At 43.6% G+C, this 18,047-nt stretch overlaps 1 protein-coding gene across 2 annotated transcripts in view; it reads left to right on the forward strand.

The window, feature by feature from the left end:
- Window positions 1-18,047, forward strand: part of nup155 (nucleoporin 155) — a 248,559-nt gene that overhangs the window by 167,677 nt on the left and 62,835 nt on the right. For both annotated transcript variants that reach the window (XM_063049676.1, XM_063049677.1), the window contains 2 exons: window positions 249-382; window positions 9,470-9,661. In XM_063049676.1, coding sequence (XP_062905746.1) covers window positions 249-382; window positions 9,470-9,661 — 326 coding nt within the window. The remainder of the gene's footprint in view (window positions 1-248; window positions 383-9,469; window positions 9,662-18,047) is intronic.

The raw sequence follows: 18,047 nt of genomic DNA on the forward strand, positions 1-18,047 counted from the left end.
TGTTATCACCCCTCAGCCTCCTGAATGATCTGGAGTTCATCCTGTTCCAGCTCCAACTCCTTAACATGGAGCGTGGCAGCTGCAGCTGGATGCACATCTTGCAGGTGAAGTTGTCAGGGACACTTGTGTGTGGTGCTGTGGTTGTTCGGGATCTGCACATTTGCTTGTGTTTATGGACTGTTGATATTATTACCTTTGTAATGGCCTTGGGTCTTGCCTCAGTACTGACCATCTCTTTCCTCCCACAGCTGAAGCGCAGGCCTATGAAAAGCTGTCGATGCAGGGCATGCAGCAACTAATCCATTACACCAGCCAAACTCTGGCATTGTGGAAGCTACTGTGTGATCATCAATTCAGCATTGTCATTGGAGATTTACTGAAGGTAGCAATCTTGTTACTGTGCCAGGCAGAATCTGTTCTGCATTTTGCCTCTGTTTGCCCACAAGAGTTACTTATAGACTCAATCATGCCCAGTGCACGTTATTATAGAATTGCACAGTGTCAAAACAGGCCTTTCGCCCAGTGTGACTGTGCCAACTATCGTGCCCTTCTGTACTCATGCTACTTGGCAAGGAAAATTCCAGGTCCTCTGTGCCCTGCTCCTTTAAGTACCTGTCATGATGCCTCTTCATTGTTGTTGCTAATGCTGCCTCCATTATCTTCCATATAAGATACAAACTTTGTGTGAAGAATTTAGAAACATAGAAAGCCTACAGCACAATACAGGCCTTTCGGCGCACAAAGCTGTGCTGAACATGTCCTTACTACAGAAGTTACCTAGGGATACCCATCACCCTCTATTTTTCTAAGCTTCATGTACCTATCCAGGAGTCTCCTAAAAGACCCAATCATATGTCCCTCCACCACCATTGCCGGCTGCCCATCCCACACATTCACCACTCTCTGCGTAAAGGAAGTTTCCCCTTACATCTCCTCTATACCTACTTCCAAGCACCTTAAAACTATGTCCTCTTGTGCTAGCCATTTCGGCCCTGGGTTAAAAGCCTCTGACTATGATCAATGCCTCTCTTAATCTTATGCACATCTCTCAGGTCACCTCTCATCCTCCATCACTCCAAGGAGAAAAGGCCAAGCTCACTCAACCTATTCTCATAAGGCATGCTTCATAATCCTGGTAACATCCTTGTAAATCTGCTCTGCACCCTTTGTTTTGTTTCCACGTCCTTCCTGTAGTGAGGTGACCAAAATTGAGCACAGTACTCCAAAATTGACCTGGGTACTATATAGCTACAACATTACCTCTCGGCCCCTAAGCTCAATCCCACGATTGATGCAGGCCAATGCACCGTATGCCTTCTTAACCAAAGAGTCAACCTGCGTAGCAGCTTTAAGTGTTCTATGGACTCGGACCCCAAGATCCCTCTGATCCTCCACGCTGCCAAGAGTCTTACCATTAATACTACATTCTGCCTTTATATTTGACCTACCAAAATGAACCACCTCACACTTATCTGGATTGAACTCCATCTGCCACTTCTCAGCTAAGTTTTTCTTCCTATCAGTGTCCCACTGTAACCTCTGACAGCCCTCCAAACTACCCACAACAGCCCCAACCTTTGTGTCATCAGCAAATTTTCTAACCCATCCCTCCACTTTCTCATCTAGGTCACTTATAAAAATCACAAAGAGAAGGGGACCCAGAACAGATCCCTGAGGCACTCCACTGGTGACTGACGTCCATGCAGAATATGACCTGTCTACAACCACTCTTTGCCTTCTGTGGGCAAACCAATTCTGGGTCCACAAAGCAATGTCCCCTTGGATCGTATGCTTCCTTACTTTCTCAATAGGCCATGCATGGGGTACCTTATCAAATGCCTTGCTGAAATCCATGTATACTACATCTATTGCTCTGCCCTCATCAATGTGTTTAGTCACATCCTCAAAAAATTCAATCAGGCTCATAAGGCATGACCTGCCTTTGACAAAGCCATACTGACTATTCCTAATCATATTATGCCTCTCCAAATATTCATAAATCCTGCCTCTCAGGATCTTCTCCATCAACTTACCAACCACTGAGGTAAGACTCACTGGTCTATAATTTCCTGGGCTATCTCTACTCCCTTTCTTGAATAAAGGAACAAAATCCGCAGCCCTCCAATCCTCCAGAACCTCTCCCGTCCCCATTGATGATGCAAAGATCATCGCCAGAGGCTCAGTAATCTCTTCCCTCGTCTCCCACAGTAGCCTGGGGTACATCTTGTCTGGTTCCGGTGACTTATCCAACTTGATGCTTTCCAGCACATCCTCTTTCTTAATATCTATATGCTCAAGCTTTTCAATCTGCTCTAAGTCATCCCTACAATCGCCCAGATCCTTTTCTATAGTGAATATTGAAACAAAGTATTCATTAAGTACTTCTGCTACAGTATCTCCTCTAGTTCCATACACACTTATCCACTGTCACACTTGATTGGTCCTATTCTCTTATGCCTTATCCTCTTGCTCTTCACATACTTAGAACCATAGAACATTACAGCACAGAAACAGACCTTTTGGCCCTCCTTGGCTGTGCCGAACTATTTTCTGCCTAGTCCCACTGACCTGCACACGGACCATATCCCTCCATACGCCTCTCATCCATGTACCTGTCCAAGTTTTTCTTAAATGTTAAAAGTGAGCCGGCATTTACCACTTCATCTGGCATCTCATTCCACACTCCCACCACTCCCTGTGTCAAGAAGTCCCCCCTAATGTTGCCTTAAAATTTTTCCCCCTTCACCCTTAACCCATGTCCTCTGGTTTTATTCTTCCCTAGCCTCAGTGGAAAAAGCCTGCTTGCATTCACTCTATACCCATACCCATCTATACCCATCATAATTTTATATACCTCTATCAAATCTCCCCTCATTCTTCTACGCTCCAGGGAATAAAGTCCTAACCTATTCAACCTTTCTCTGTAACTCAGTTCCAACTCTTATACTCAATACTTTGATGTATAAAGGCCAATTTACCAAAAGCTCTCTTTATGACCCTATCTACCTGTGACGCCACTTTTAAGGAATTTTGTATCTGTATTCCCAGATCCTTCTATTCTACTGCACTCCTACTATTTACCTTGTATGTTCTACCTTGGTTTGTCCTTCCAAAGTGCAATACCTCATTCTTGCCTGTATTAAACTCCATCTGCCATTTTTCAGCCCATTTTTCCAGCTGGTCCAAATCCCTCTGCAAGCTTTGAAAACCTTCCTCACTGTCCACTACACCTCCAATCTTTGTATCATCAGCAAATTTGCTGATCCAATTTACCACATTAATTTACCAATTACCACTTGTAATGTTAGGGATAAATTTGTCCCGGTGAGGAAGATAAAGAATGGTAGGGTGAAGGAACCATGGGTGACAAGTGAGGTGGAAAATCTAGTCAGGTGGAAGAAGGCAGCATACATGAGGTTTAGGACGTAGGAATTACATGGGTCTATTGAATATAGGGAAGCAAGAAAGGAGCTTAAGAAGGGGCTGAGAAGAGCAAGAAGGGGGCATGAGAAGGCCTTGGCGAGTAGGGTAAAGGAAAACCCCAAGGCATTCTTCAATTATGTGAAGAAAAAAAGGATGACAGGAGTGAAGGTAGGACCCATTAGAGATAAAGGTGGGAAGATGTGCCTGGAGGCTGTGGAAGTGAGCGAGGACCTCAATGAATACTTCTTTTCAGTATTCACCAATGAGAGGGAACTTGATGATGGTGAGGACAATATGAATGAGGTTGATGTTCTGGAGCATGTTGATATTAAGGGAGAGGAGGTGTTGGAGTTGTTAAAATATATTAGGACGGATAAGACTCCGGGGCCTGATGGAATATTCCCCAGGCTGCTCCATGAGGCGAGGGAAGAGATTGCTGAGCCTCTGGCTAGGATCTTTATGTCCCCATTGTCCACGGGAATGGTACCAGAGGACTGGAGGTAGGCGAATGCTGTCCCCTTGTTCAAAAAAGGTAGTAGGGATAGTCCCGGTAATTATAGACCAGTGAGCCTTGCATCTGTGGTGGGAAAGCTGTTGGAAAAGATTCTTAGAGATAGTATCCATGGGCATTTAGAGAATCATGGTCTGATCAGGGACAGTCAGCATGGCTTTGTGATGGGCAGATCATGTCTAACAAGCCTGATAGAGTTCTTTGAGGAGGTGACCAGGCATATAGATGAGGGTAGTGCAGTGGATGTGATCTACATGGATTTTAGTAAGGCATTTGACAAGGTTCCACACGGTAGGCTTATTCAGAAAGTCAGAAGGCATGGGATCCAGGTAAGTTTGGCCAGGTGGATTCGGAATTGGCTTGCCTGCAGAAGGCAGAGGGTCCTGGTGGAGGGAGTACATTCAGATTGGAGGATTGTGACTAGTGGTGTCCCACAAGGATCTGTTCTGGGACCTCTACTTTTCGTGATTTTTATTAACGACCTGGATGAGGGAGTAGAAGGGTGGGTTGACAAGTTTGCAGATGACACAAAGGTTGGTGGTGTTGTAGATAGTGTAGAGGATTGTCGAAGATTGCAGAGAGACATTGATAGGATGCAGAAGTGGGCTGAGAAGTGGCAGATGGAGTTCAGCCCGGAGAAGTGTGAGGTTGTACACTTTGGAAGGACAAACTCCAAGGCAGAGTACAAAGTAAATGGCAGGATACTTGGTAGTGTGGAGGAGCAGAGGGATCTGGGGGTACATGTCCACAGATCCCTGAAAGTTGCCTCACAGGTAGATAGGGTAGTTAAGAAAGCTTATGGGGTGTTAGCTTCTGGTCGCCTTGGAAGGATGTGGAAGCATTGGAAAGGGTATAGAGGAGTTTTAGTAGGATGCTGCCTGGTTTAGTGAGTATGCATTATGATGAAAGATTAAGGGAGCTAGGGCTTTACCCTTTGGAGAGAAGGAGGATGAGAGGAGACATGATAGAGGTGTACAAGATAATAAGAGGAATAGATAGAGTGGATAGCCAGCGCCTCTTTCCCAGGGCACCACTGCTCAATACAAGAGGACATGGCTTTAAGGTAAGGGGTGGGAAGTTCATGGGGGATATTAGAGGAAGGTTTTTTACTCAGAGTGGTTGATGCCGGGAATACACTCACGATATGAACGTTCCTGATTTGACCCTTTTTTAAAACAAGGCTGAGTGGCTAGCTCGATGCTCAACCCGGCACAAATGGAAAGCGTGCTGAGCAGTGGCCCGACTTGGATTCGCTCCAGAGTCTCGCGCTGATCCCATTGCGCCACCAGCTGGCCAAGTGAGGGGTGACCTTTTAGAATAGAGGTAAGGAGGAATTTTTTAGCCAGAGAGTAGTGAATCTGTGGAATGCTCTGCCACAGAATGCAGTGGAGGCCAAGTCCATGGGTATATTTAAGGCAGAAGTTGATTTTTTCCGGATTGATCAGGGCATCAAAGGATATGGCGAGAAGGCAGGTGTATGGTGTTGAGTGGGTTCCTGGATCAGCCATGATGAAATGGCAGAGCAGACTCAATGGGCTGAACATATTACATAGAAATTCACAGTACATTACAGGCCCTTCAGCCCACAATGTTGTGCCGACCATGTAACCTACTCTAGAGAATTTTCCTAGAATATAGCCCACTATTTTACTAAGCTCCACGTAGCTATCTAAGAGGCTCTTAAAAGACCCTATTGTATCTGCTTCCACCACCGCCACCGGCAGTGCATTCCACGCCTATGTAAAAAACTTATCCCTGACATCCCCTCGGTACCTATGGCCTAATTCTGGTTTTATGGTCTTGTGATTTTATGTCGATTTAGAACATGGCATAACTGGTTAGGATCAGCTATGTTATGTGCACTTGGAGTATTTGGCAGATAAAATAGGGTCTTTTAAGAGACTCATAGATACGTACATTGAGCATAGAAAAATAGATGGCTATGCGGTAGGGAAATTGAAGGCAGTTTGTAAAGAGTCAGTTACATGGTCGGCACAACATTGTGGCTGAAGTGCCTGTATTGTGATGTTAGTTTCTTTGTTCTATGTTTTAGTCATCATGCTATAAGAAAGATGTCATAAACTGGAAAGAAATGTCAAGGACATAAACATGTTTTTTTTATAGGAGCATGAGAAAATGCTGGAAATCAAAGTAATACACACATTGGTCCCGATGAAGGGTCTCGACCTGATATGTCAACTGTTTACTCTATTACATAGAAGCTGCATGGCCTACTGATTTTCTTCAGGATCTTGTGTGTATTACTGAGGATTTTTTTTAGGACTTGAGGGACTGAGTAATGGAAAGAGGTTGAACAGATTAGAATGTTTTTCATTGGAGCATAGCACCTGACCCCTCGGACTTTCTGTTTGATAATGCTCTCCATGGCCCTGCCATTTACAGTGCAAGTTCTCCCCTGTTTTTAGAACGTTCAGAAGTAAAGCACAGCCCGACAGCCCACAATGTTGTGTCAAATAATTAGTAATCCAATGCCCAACTAAACTAATCTCTCTGCTTACACAATGTTCATATCCTTCCATTTTCTGCACGTTCACATACCCACCTGAGTACCTCACGAACAACTCTATCGTATTTGCCTCCAGCACCACCCAAGCAGTACATTCCAAGCACCCACCATTGTCTTCAGAAAAACTTGCGTACATATTTCTTTACTTCCACTCACTGTAAATGCATGTCCTCTGGTATTTCAACCCTGGGGAAATGGTACTAGTTGTCTATCTATGATTCTCATTATCTTTTGAGCATCTGTTAAATCACCTTTCAGCTTCCACCACTACCACGTTTGCCTGATCACATATGCTCTAATCCAGGTTGTATCCTGGTAAATCTCTTCTGCACGCACTCCTAAGCCTCCCTAGCCTTGATGTAATGGAGTGACCAGAGTTGAATGCAATTCTCCCAATGTGGCCTAACTAAAGTTTTATAAAGCTGCCCCATAACTTCTCACCTCAAACTCAGTGCCTTGTCTAATAAAGGCAAGCTTGCCATACACAGTACTGTGCAAAATTCTTCTTAGGGGTGTATGTATATATAGGTATCTGTTCATCTCGTGAGACCATGGATTTGCACCTTGGAAGGTTTCCAGGGCACAGGCCTGGGCAAGATTGTATGGAAGACCGGCAGTTGCCCATGCTGCAAGTCTCTCCTCTCCACGCCACCGATGTTTTCCAAGGGAAGGGCACTAGGGCTGATACAGCTTGGCACTGGTGGCTGTCATCGCAGAGCAATGTGTGGTTAAGTGCCTTGCTCAAGGACACAACACGCTGCCTCAGCTGAGGCTCGAATTAGCAACCTTCAGATCACTAGACCGATGCCTTAACCACTTGGCCGTGCGCCAATACATATGTATGTATGTGTGTGCACATCAACACTGTTAGGGGTCTTGCAATTAAGTGTACTCCCATTTCATCTCCCATAATGAAACACTTTACATTTAGCTGGTGAAACTTCATCTCTTATTTCTGCTCCCATACTGATGTATATCCTGCAGTCCTTTGTCAGTCCTTGATGCTTTCCACCCCACCCATCCTCCTGTCTGCAAACTTACTAAGCCGCCTTTCATTTTCATTCCAGTCATTTGTATATATATATATCAGAGTAGAGTTCCCAGTATGGATCCAAAAGTCATAGACTTCCAGCCAGATTAAGTCCCATTGATGGCTACCTTATATCTTCTATGAGTAAGCCAGTTCTTATCAAGATGTAACACTTTTGTACTTGTCCGAATTAAATTTCATCTGCCATCCTTTCTCCCACTTTCCTACCATCAATTCAAAGTTCAAAGTAAATTTATTATCAAAGTACACATAGAAAACCCTGAGATCCATTTTCTTGCAGACATACTGAGTAAATCCAATAACCATGATAGGATCGGTGAAAGTCTGCATCCAACAGTAGTGTGCAAATGGCAACAAGCTATGCAAATACAGAAGAAAAATAAGAAATAATAATAAATAAGCAATAAATATTAAAAATATGAGATAAAGAGTCCTTGAAAGTGAGTGCATAGGTTGTTGGAAAAATTCACTGATTTGGCATGTGAAATTGGGTGAATTTATCCTCTCTGGTTCAAGAGCCTGATACTTGAGGAGTAATGACTGTTGCTGAACCTGGTAGTGTGCATCCTGAGGCTCCTGCACCTTCTTCCTAATGGCAGTAGCGAGAAGAGAGCATGACCTGGGCGGTGTGGGCTCCTGATGCTGCTTTCCTGCAACAAGGTTTCGTGTAGATCTGCTCAATAGTGGGGAGAGTTTTACTCTATAAGATATAGGAGCAGAAGTAGGCCATTTGCCCCATCGTGTCTGCTCCGCCATTCAATCATGGGCTGATCCAATTCTTCCAGTCATCCCCACTCTCCTGCTTTCACCCCATACCCTTTGATGCCCCGGCTAATCAAGAACCTATCCATCTCCACCCCAAACACACCCAGTGACCTGGACTCCACAGCTGCCTGTGGCAACAAACTCCACAGATCCACCACCCCGTGACTAAAATAATCTCTCCGCATCTCAGTTCCAAATGGACATCTCTCGACCCTGTCCCAGAATTCCCCACCATGGGAAACAACCCTACCACATCCAATCTGCTTGTAATGGACTGGGCCATATCCACTACCTTTTGTAGGGTTTTCCATTCAAGGGCTTCTGCGAACTGACGTATAATGTATGAGGTTATTGATCATGGAACAGATTTATACAGTTCATTTCAACTTTGCACTGAAGAACTTTGTGCTGTACATTATAAGTTTTATGCCAAGTACATTCACATCCAGTTCATTGAGAACCTTACCCACAACCGTAAAGTTTTTTGCCCTTCTCTTTCCTTAATAATCATATTGTTTTTATCACCTTCAAATAGATTTAGATTTTCTCTTAAAACCTTGCCAATATTTTCTTTCCCAATTTCAGTGTTGTATTTTCTCCTCTTGCCTTCGTGCTGTATTGAGCTTTCACAGTCAAACAAACCTTTTGTTGGCAAATCCTATTCCTTGTGAACGTTGTTATCCAGTAGCTCTATATTTGCTAGAAGTATTTTTTTTGTGGTAACATTTGTCCTGGACGTCCAAATCTCCTCTTTGAATGCTCACTGTTGTTCTTTGACTGATTTGCATTGCAGTGTCTGTTTTCAGTCTACTTTCTTTAATTTCTAAAACACATTTAGAGTTGCTGAACCTAATTTTAACAGTGACTCAGTCATTTAAGAGGCATTTACTGTCAATGTCTGGAGTCACATACTTAGCAAACTGCACAAGGATATGAGATGTCCTCCATGAAGGGCTTCGGTAATCATATAGATATTTAACAACAATCTGATTTTATTGGTGATTAGTTTTTAAAAGTATTATCTCAGTCAATAAATTGAAATTCCAAGCTGCTTTAGCATGATTTAAATTTGGCCTCTAGTTGACAAAAGTTTTTAATTTAACTGCTGTGCCATTAGGGTTAGGGTGCTATGCCATTTCTGTAACTCCTTTGAAGAATTAAGCTTTATTGTCTCTGTTTTGCCTTTGTACAGGAGCTCCAGGAGCAGTTGAAAACAACACCTTTTCGGGATTTGGTTATCCGGGGAAAAGAGTTATGTGGAGCACTGATCACCTCACTCATAAATAGATACATAGGAGACAATGCCTCAGTTGATGCCATCAGTAAACATCTGAGAGAAACCTGCCCATTGCTATACAGCAGTGATGATGCACTTTGCTCCAAGGTATGATGACGGGTTCTGGGTAATGGGGACAGTATGAGAAGAGAGCATTTCCTGCGAGGTGGGGATCCCTGATTATGCTTTGCTACGACTTTATTTCATGCAGATGTGCTTAATGGTTGGGAGAGCTTTACCTGTGATGAACTGGGCCGTAGCACACTTTTTGGAGGATTTTCTGTTCAAGGGCATTAGTGTTTCCATACCAGGCTGTGATCCTGGTATGTCAATATAGTCAGCTTCTTCAGCACCTTCTCCTTAGTAATAGCAATGCCCTCTGACACTCTCGAAATTTCTGGCATTCTGCTAGTTTCTACCACAGTGAAAACTGACACAAAATATTTTTGGCTAGTTTTCTTGTATTTCATTTTGTTCTCCCCTTAAAGTTTTTTTTATTAAGTTGCCTTCTCTGTGTATTTAAAATCTTCTCAATCTTCTAACTTAGCAACTAATTTTTATATATGGACCATCTTATGCTTTTAATGCCTTTTCCACACATGGGTGCTTCATTCTTCCTTTAGAATAACTCTTCATCTATCCTGCACCTTCCAAATTGCCCCCCGAAACTCCAACCATTGCTGTTATGCCATCTTCCGTGCTAGTGTCCCTTTCCAATCAACTTTAGCCAGCACCTCTTTCATGCCTTTGTAATTCCCTCTTCTGCACTGTAATACTGATACATCTGACTCATGGGGGTGCTGCGGAGCAGACTTGATGGGCCAAATGGCCTACTTCTGCTCCTTTGTCTTGTGATGTGATCTTGTGACTTTAATTTCTTCCTCCCAAAGTGCAGGGTGAATTCTACTATATTATGATCACTGCCTCCCAAAGATTCTTTTATAAGACCATAAGACATAGGAGTAGAATTAGGCCATTCAGCTCATCAAGTCTACTCTGACATTCTATCATGGCTGACGCTGGATCCCACTCAACCCCATACACCTGCCGCCTTGCCATATCCTTTGCCCTGACCGATCAGGAAACGGTCAACTTCCACCTTAAATATACCCACGGACTGGGCCTCCACACAGTCTATGGTAGAGCATTCCACAAATTTACTACCCTCTGGCTAAAAATATTCCCCCTTACCTCTTCTAAATGGTCGCTCATCAATTTGGAGGCTGTGCCCTCTAGTTCTGGATACACCCCCATAGGAAACATCCTCTCCACATCCACCTTATCTAATCCTTTCAACGTTCAATAGGTTTTAATGAGATCCCCCCACCCCCACGTTCTTTTAAATTCCAGTGAGTACATGCCCAAAGCTCCCAAACACTTCTCGTATGTTACCCCCTTCATTCCTGGAATCATCCCTGTGAACCTCCTCTGGACTCTCTCCAATTACAAAGCATCCTTTCTGAGACGTGGGGCCCAAAACTGCTGACAAAACTCCAAGTGTAGCCTGACCAATGTCTTAGAAAGGCTCAGTATTATTTCCTTGCTTTTATATTGTATTCCCCTTGAAATGCAATGCCAACATTATATTTGCCTGCTTTACCAGACTTGACCTATAATTGAACCTTCTGTGAGTCTTTCACAAGGACTTCTCAGTCCCTTTGCACCTCTGATGTGTGGACCTTCTCCCCAGTTAGATAATAGTCCGCACTGTTGTTCCTTTTACCAAAATGCAATGTCATATATTTCCCAACACTGTATTCCATCTGCCACTTTTTTGCCCATTCTTCCAGTTTGTCTAAGTCCTGCTGCAATTGCAGTGCTTCCTCAGCACTTCCTACCTCCCACCTATTTTCGTATCATACATAAACTTTGTCACAAAACCACCAATTCCATTATCTAAATCACTGACAAACAATGTGAAAAGCAGCAGACCCAATACTGACCCCTGAGGAACACCACTAGTCACTGGCAGCCAACCAGAAAAGGCCCCTTTTATTCCCACTTGCTGCCTCCTGCCTGTCAGCCATTCCTCTATTCAGGCCAGCATCTTTCCTGTAATGCCATAGGATTTTATCCTTCTAATCAGCCTCATGTGTGGCACCTTATCAAATGCCTTCTGAAAATCTAATTAAATGACATTCATTCTCTCTCCCTTGTCCACTCCAACATTTCTCCAACCACTGAGATTCAGTTAACTAGCCTTTACTTTCCTTTCTTTTGCCTTCCTCTCTTTTTAAAAGAGTGGAGTGACATTTGCAATCTTCCGATCCTCTGGAACCATGCCAGAATCAGTGAAACTTGAATGATCATAACCAATGCATCTACTGTCTTTTCAGCAACCTCTTTCAGAACTCTGTAATGTAGTCCGTTGGTCCAGCTGAATTTCCCATCTTTCAGTTTGCCAAGCACATTTTTCTTTGTATAGCAATGACACCCATTCCTGCTCCCTGACACTCACGGTCCTCTGGCACACTGCTAATATCTTCTACAGTGAAAACTGATGCAAACTACTTATTTAATTCATCTGCTATTTCTTTGCCCCCCATTACTACCTCCCAACTCTCACTTCTCTTGCTTTTTAAATATCTGATAAAACTTCTAGTATCCTGCTTTATATTATTGGCAAGTTTGCCCTCACATTTCATCTCTTCCCTTCTTATGGCTTTTTTTAGTTACCCTTTGTTGGAATTTAAAAGCATGCCAATCATCCAACTGCCCAGTCACATTTGCTATATTATATGCCCTTTCCTTGTTTTTTATACAGTCCTTAACTTTACTTGTCAGCCACGGTTGCCGACCCCTTTGAGAACTACTTCTGTGGGACATAGCTGTCCTGCGCCTTGTGAGCTATTCCCGGAAACTTCAACCTCTGCTCTGCCATCATCCCTGCCAGCATCCCCCTCCAATACACTTGGGCGGGCTCCTCTCTCATGTCTCTGTAATTCCCTTTATTGCACTGTGATACTAATACATCTGACTTGTGCTTCTCCCTCTCAAATTGCACTACTCGCAAGGATATTGGTCTCCTTGGAATCAGGTGTTACTTGTCCTTCTTTGTACAGGTCACACCTGCCCCAGAAGAGGTCCCAATGATCCAGAAATTTGTATCCTTGCCCGCTTTTCCAACTCTTCTGGCATGCATTTATCTGCCACCACGTTCTATTCTTATCCTCACTGTTGCGTGGCACAGGCAGCAATCCCTAAATAACTACCTTTGAGGATCTATTTCTCAACTTCCTTCCTAACTCCCAGTATTCTGTTTTTAGGACCTCCTCCCTTTTTCTATGTCATTGGTACCAATATGTATCATAAATTCTGGCTGCTGATTCTCCCTTCTCAGGATATTGTGGACACGTTCAGAGGGACTTGGGAGTTTTTGTGCAAGACTCCCAGAAGGTTATTTAAATAGGTCAAGTCCGTGGGAAGACAAAAAGGATGGTAGGGTACAGGAACTGTGGTGATAAAGGCTGTTGTAAATCTACTTGCAGCCTCCTGGTAAGCCTCAGGCTTGCTCAGCTCACTTTCGTCTAGTGGGAGCAGCCTTCGGTCCCCGCCAAACTCGGTAATCAAGTTTGTGTGGATGCCGTGTGATGTACCCCACACCGCCAATTAACAGACAGCATACAATGTATGATTTACAGATTACACTTTATAGATCTTACTGGAACTATGTAATTAATAGAGCTACAATATAAAAGGAAAGTAAAAGGCTCCAAACTTATCAAAGTTCAACCACTTTGTGCACAACTGTTGGAGCTCAATTAACGGAGTCTTCTTTCCCACATTCGATCTCCTCCACCCTCCTCGACCCGCCGCCTGGGACCAACCACGGTGGTCGACCAAAGCGCGTCCAGCAAGTTCTTCCTCTTTGGTTCTCCTCCCGAAAAAGCCTGAGCCTCGGACTCCCTCTTGGGTCCGATCCTTGGCCAGCTTACAGCATCATGCCTCCTCTCTCTGTTCCTATTGCGCCTTCTGCCCAAAGCCCATGAAAACAATAGCTTACAGACACACAAGAAAGAATAACAGCTATCCCAATTGGTTAGCAAATGAATACAATTCCCGTTATCAGTAATTATAACCCAAACAAGCTGCTACTGTTAACTCAGCAGTTAACATTACAGAGAAGCCATTTTACTATAACATAATAAAGAAGCCATTTTAGTAGCCTTAGCAGTAACATAAAAGAAAAATCCCTTACATAGTCAAGAAGAAAAGAAGAGCTTACAAAAGGTTCAAAAAACTAGGTAATGATAGAGATCTAGCAGGAAGGAGCTTAAGAAGGAAATTAGGAGAGCCAGAAGGGACTATGAGAAGGCCTTGGCGGACAGGATTAAGGAAAACCCCAAGGCATTCTGCAAGTACGTGGAGTGCAAGAGGGTAAGACGTGAGAATAGGACCTATCAAGTGTGACAGTGGAAAAGTGTGTATTGAACCGGTAGAGTTAGCAGAGGTTCTTAATGAGTACTTTGCTTCAGTATTCGCTATGGAAAATGATCTTGGCAATTGTAGGGATGACTTACAGTGGATTAAAAAGCTTGAGCATGTAGATATTCATAAGGCCAGTGACGTTGTGGGGATGAAACTGGACTCTCTGACGGTGGTGTCTGAAAAGAGGATGCTGTCCAAGTTGCATGCCATCTTGGACAATGTCTCCCATCCACTACATAATGTACTGGGTGGGCACAGGAGTACATTCAGCCAGAGACTCATTCCACGGAGATGCAACACAGAGCGTCATAGGAAGTCATTCCTGCCTGTGGCCATCAAACTTTACAACTCCTCCCTTGGAGGGTCAGACACCCTGAGCCAATAGGCTGGTCCTGGACATATTTCCTAGCATAATTTACATATTACTATTTAACTATTTATGGTGTTATTACTATTTATTATTTATGGTGCAACTGTAATGAAAACCAATTTCCCCCGGGATCAATAAAGTATGACTATGACTATATTAAGAAAGAGGATGTGCTGGAGCTTTTGGAAAGCATCAAGATGGTTAAGTCACTGGGACCAGATGAGATTACCCCAGGCTACTGTGGGAGGTGAGGGAGGTGATTGCTGAATCTCTGGCGATGATCTTTCAATCATCAATGGGGACAGGAGAGGTTCCAGAGGATTGGAGGGTTGAGGATGTTGTTCCCTTATTCAAAACAGGGAGTAGAGATAGCCCATGAAATTATAGACCAGTGAGTCTTACTTCAGTAGTTGGTAAGATGATGGAGAAGATCCTGAGAGGCAGGATTCATGAACATTTGGAGAGGCATAATATGATTAGGAATAGTCAGCATGGTTTTGTCAAAGGCAGGTTGTGCCTTACAAGCAGTGATTGATTTTTTGAGGATGTGACTAGACACATTGATGAAGGTAGAGCAGTAGATGTAGTGTATATGGATTGCAGCAAGGGATTTTACAAGGTACCCCATGCAAGACTTATTGAGAAAGTAAGGAGGCATAGGATCCAAGGGGACATTGCTTTGTGGATCCAGAACTGGCTTGCCCACAGAAGGCAAAGTGTGGTTGTAGATGGGTCATATTCTGCATGGAGTTTGGTCACCAGAGGTGTGCCTCAGGGATCTGTTCTGGGACCCCTGCTCTTCGTGATTTTTATAAACGACCTGGATGAAGAAGTGGAGGGATGGGTTAATAAATTTGCTGATGACACAAAGGTTGAGGGTGTTGTGGATAGTGTGGAGGGCTGTCAGAGGTTACAGTGGGACATTGATAGGATGCAAAACTGGGATGAGAAGTGGCAGATGGAGTTCAACCCAGATGGCTCATTTTGGTAGGTCAAATATGATGGCAGAATGTAGTATTAATGTTAAGACTCTTGGCAGTGTGGAGGATCAGAGGGATCTTGGGGTCCGAGTCCAAAGGATACTCAAAGCTGCTGTGCAGGTTGACCCTTTGGTTAAGAAGGCATACGGTGCATTGGCCTTCATCAATCGTGGAATTTAGTTTAGGAGCCGAGAGGTAATGTTGCAGCTATATGGGACCCTGGTCAGATCCCACTTGGCGTACTGTGCTCAGTTCTGGTCACCTCACTACAAGAAGGATATGGAAACCATAGAAAGTGTGCAGAGGAGATTTACAAGGATGTTGCCTGGATTGGGGAGCATGCCTTATGAGAATAGGTTGAGTGAACTCAGCCTTTTCTGCTTGGAGCGACAGAGGATGAGAGGTGACCTGATAGAGGTGTATAAGATGATGAGAGGCATTGATCGTGTGAATAGTCAGGCATTTTCCCAGGGCTGGAATGGCTAGCATGAGAGGGCACGGTTTTAAGGTGCTTGGAAGGAAGTACAGAGGAGATGTCAGGGGTAAGTTTTTTTTACGCAAAAAGTGGTGAGTGCGTGGAATGGGCTGCCGGTGACGGTAGTGGAGGTGGGTACAGTAAAGTCTTTTAAGAGACTCCTGAACAGGTACATGGAGCTCAGAAAAATAGAGGTCTGTGGGTAACCCTGAGTAATTTCTAAGGTAAGGACATGTTTGGCACAGCTTTGTGGGCCGAAGGGCCTGTATTGTGCTGTATGTTTTCTATGTTTCTATGGTTCTTTTCATTTTTGTGCGCAATAGTCAGCGTCTTATGTTGAAAAAGTGATCCCGTGTTCCAGACACCCCAGCCAGGGAAAATATCATCCCTATACTCTCAAAAGTTTTACCACATAACACTATGTCTTTAGCTCTTTACACTCACAAATATGTGTACAGATTCTGTTCCAACTCCTAACTATAAGTTTGCAGATGACACTACATGATGATTCACTGTAAACACTGAGAAGACGAATTGCAGGAAGTAGAGATCCTAGTGGCATGGTGTCAAGCTGCTATCTTTCCCTCAATATTAGCAAAATGAAGAAGCTGGTCATTAACTTAAGGAAATGGGATGGAGCACAAAGAGCATACACAACCTCAAAGTTTCCAGCTGTAAACGTTCCCTACAGTTTGTCCTGGTCCAATATCTTCTATGCTATGGCTAAGAAAGCACACCAGCACTGTTTCCTCAAAAAAGTAGGAAAATTTGCCGTGTCCTCAGTGTCAGATTCACCACAGAAAGCATATATACAGATGCATCAGAGCTTGGTGTGGCAACTACTCTAAGTAAGACTGCAAGAAATGTAGGGAGTTATTTATACAGCTTAGTTTGTCATGCAAACCCTCTGTTGGCTCCTGCACATCCTGCTGCCTTGGTAATCAGCCCAGTCATTGTTTCTTCTCCCATTTTCCACAGGATAGAAGATACAAAAACATCCACCATGAAGCTCCAGGATAGTTTTTATCCCACTGTAAAAGGTCCCTTGAATGATACAGATGATATCATGATACAGATGGCTACAGGAGGGGCAAGACTGGCAGCTTAATATTCCAGGGTTCCGATGTTTCAGATGTAATCGAGGCAGAGGAATGAAAGGTGGGGGAGTGGCATTGCTTGTTAGGGAAAAAATATTACAGCAGTGCTCAGGCAGGACAGATTAGAGGGCTTGTCTACTGAGTCCTTATGGGTGGAGCTGAGAAACAGGAAAGGTATGGCCACATTAGTGGGATTGTATTACAGACCACCCAATAGTCAACGAGACTTGGAAGAGCAAATCTGCAGAGAGATAGCAGGCAACTGCAGGAAACATAAAGTTGTGGTGGTAGGGGATTTTAATTTTCCATACATTGATTGGGACTCCCATACTGTTAGGGGTCTAGATGGTTTAGAGTTTGTAAAATGTGTTCATGAAAGTTTTCTAAATCAGTATACAGAGGGACCAACTAGAGGGGATGCAATATTGGATCTCCTGTTAGGAAACGAATTAGGGCAAGTGACGGAAGTCTGTGTAGGGGAGCACTTTGGTTCCAGTGATCACAACACCATTAGTTTCAATTTGATCATGAACAAGGATAGATCTGGTCCTAGGGTTGAGGTTCTGAACTGGAAGAAGGCCAAATTTGAAGAAATGAGAAAGGATCTAAAAAGCGAGGATTGGGACAGGTTGTTCTCTGGCAAAGATGTGATTGGTAGGTGGGAAGCCTTCAAAGGGGAAATTTTGAGAGTGCAGAGTTTGTATGTTCCTGTCAGGATTAAAAGCAAATTGAATATGAATAAGGAACCTTGGTTCTCAAGGGATATTGCAACTCTGATAAAGAAGAAGAGGGAGTTGTATGAAATGTATACGAAACAGGGGGTAAACCAGGTGCTTGAGGAGTATAAGAAGTGCAAGAATATACTTAAGAAAGAAATCAGAAGGGCAAAAAGAAGACATGAGGTTGCCTTAGCAGTCAAAGTGAAGGATAATCCAAAGAGCTTTTACAAGTATATTAAGAGCAAAAGGATTGTAAGGGATAAAATTGGTCCTCTTGAAGATCAGAGTGGTCGGCTTTGTGCGGAACCAAAGGAAATGGGGGAGATCTTAAATAGGTTTTTTGCATCTGTATTTACTAAGGAAGCTGGCATGAAATCTATGGAATTGAGGGAATCAAGTAGTGAGACCATGGAAACTGTACAGAT

Source organism: Mobula hypostoma, chromosome 5, assembly GCF_963921235.1.
Source record: "Mobula hypostoma chromosome 5, sMobHyp1.1, whole genome shotgun sequence".
Taxonomy (NCBI): Eukaryota; Metazoa; Chordata; class Chondrichthyes; order Myliobatiformes; family Myliobatidae; genus Mobula; species Mobula hypostoma.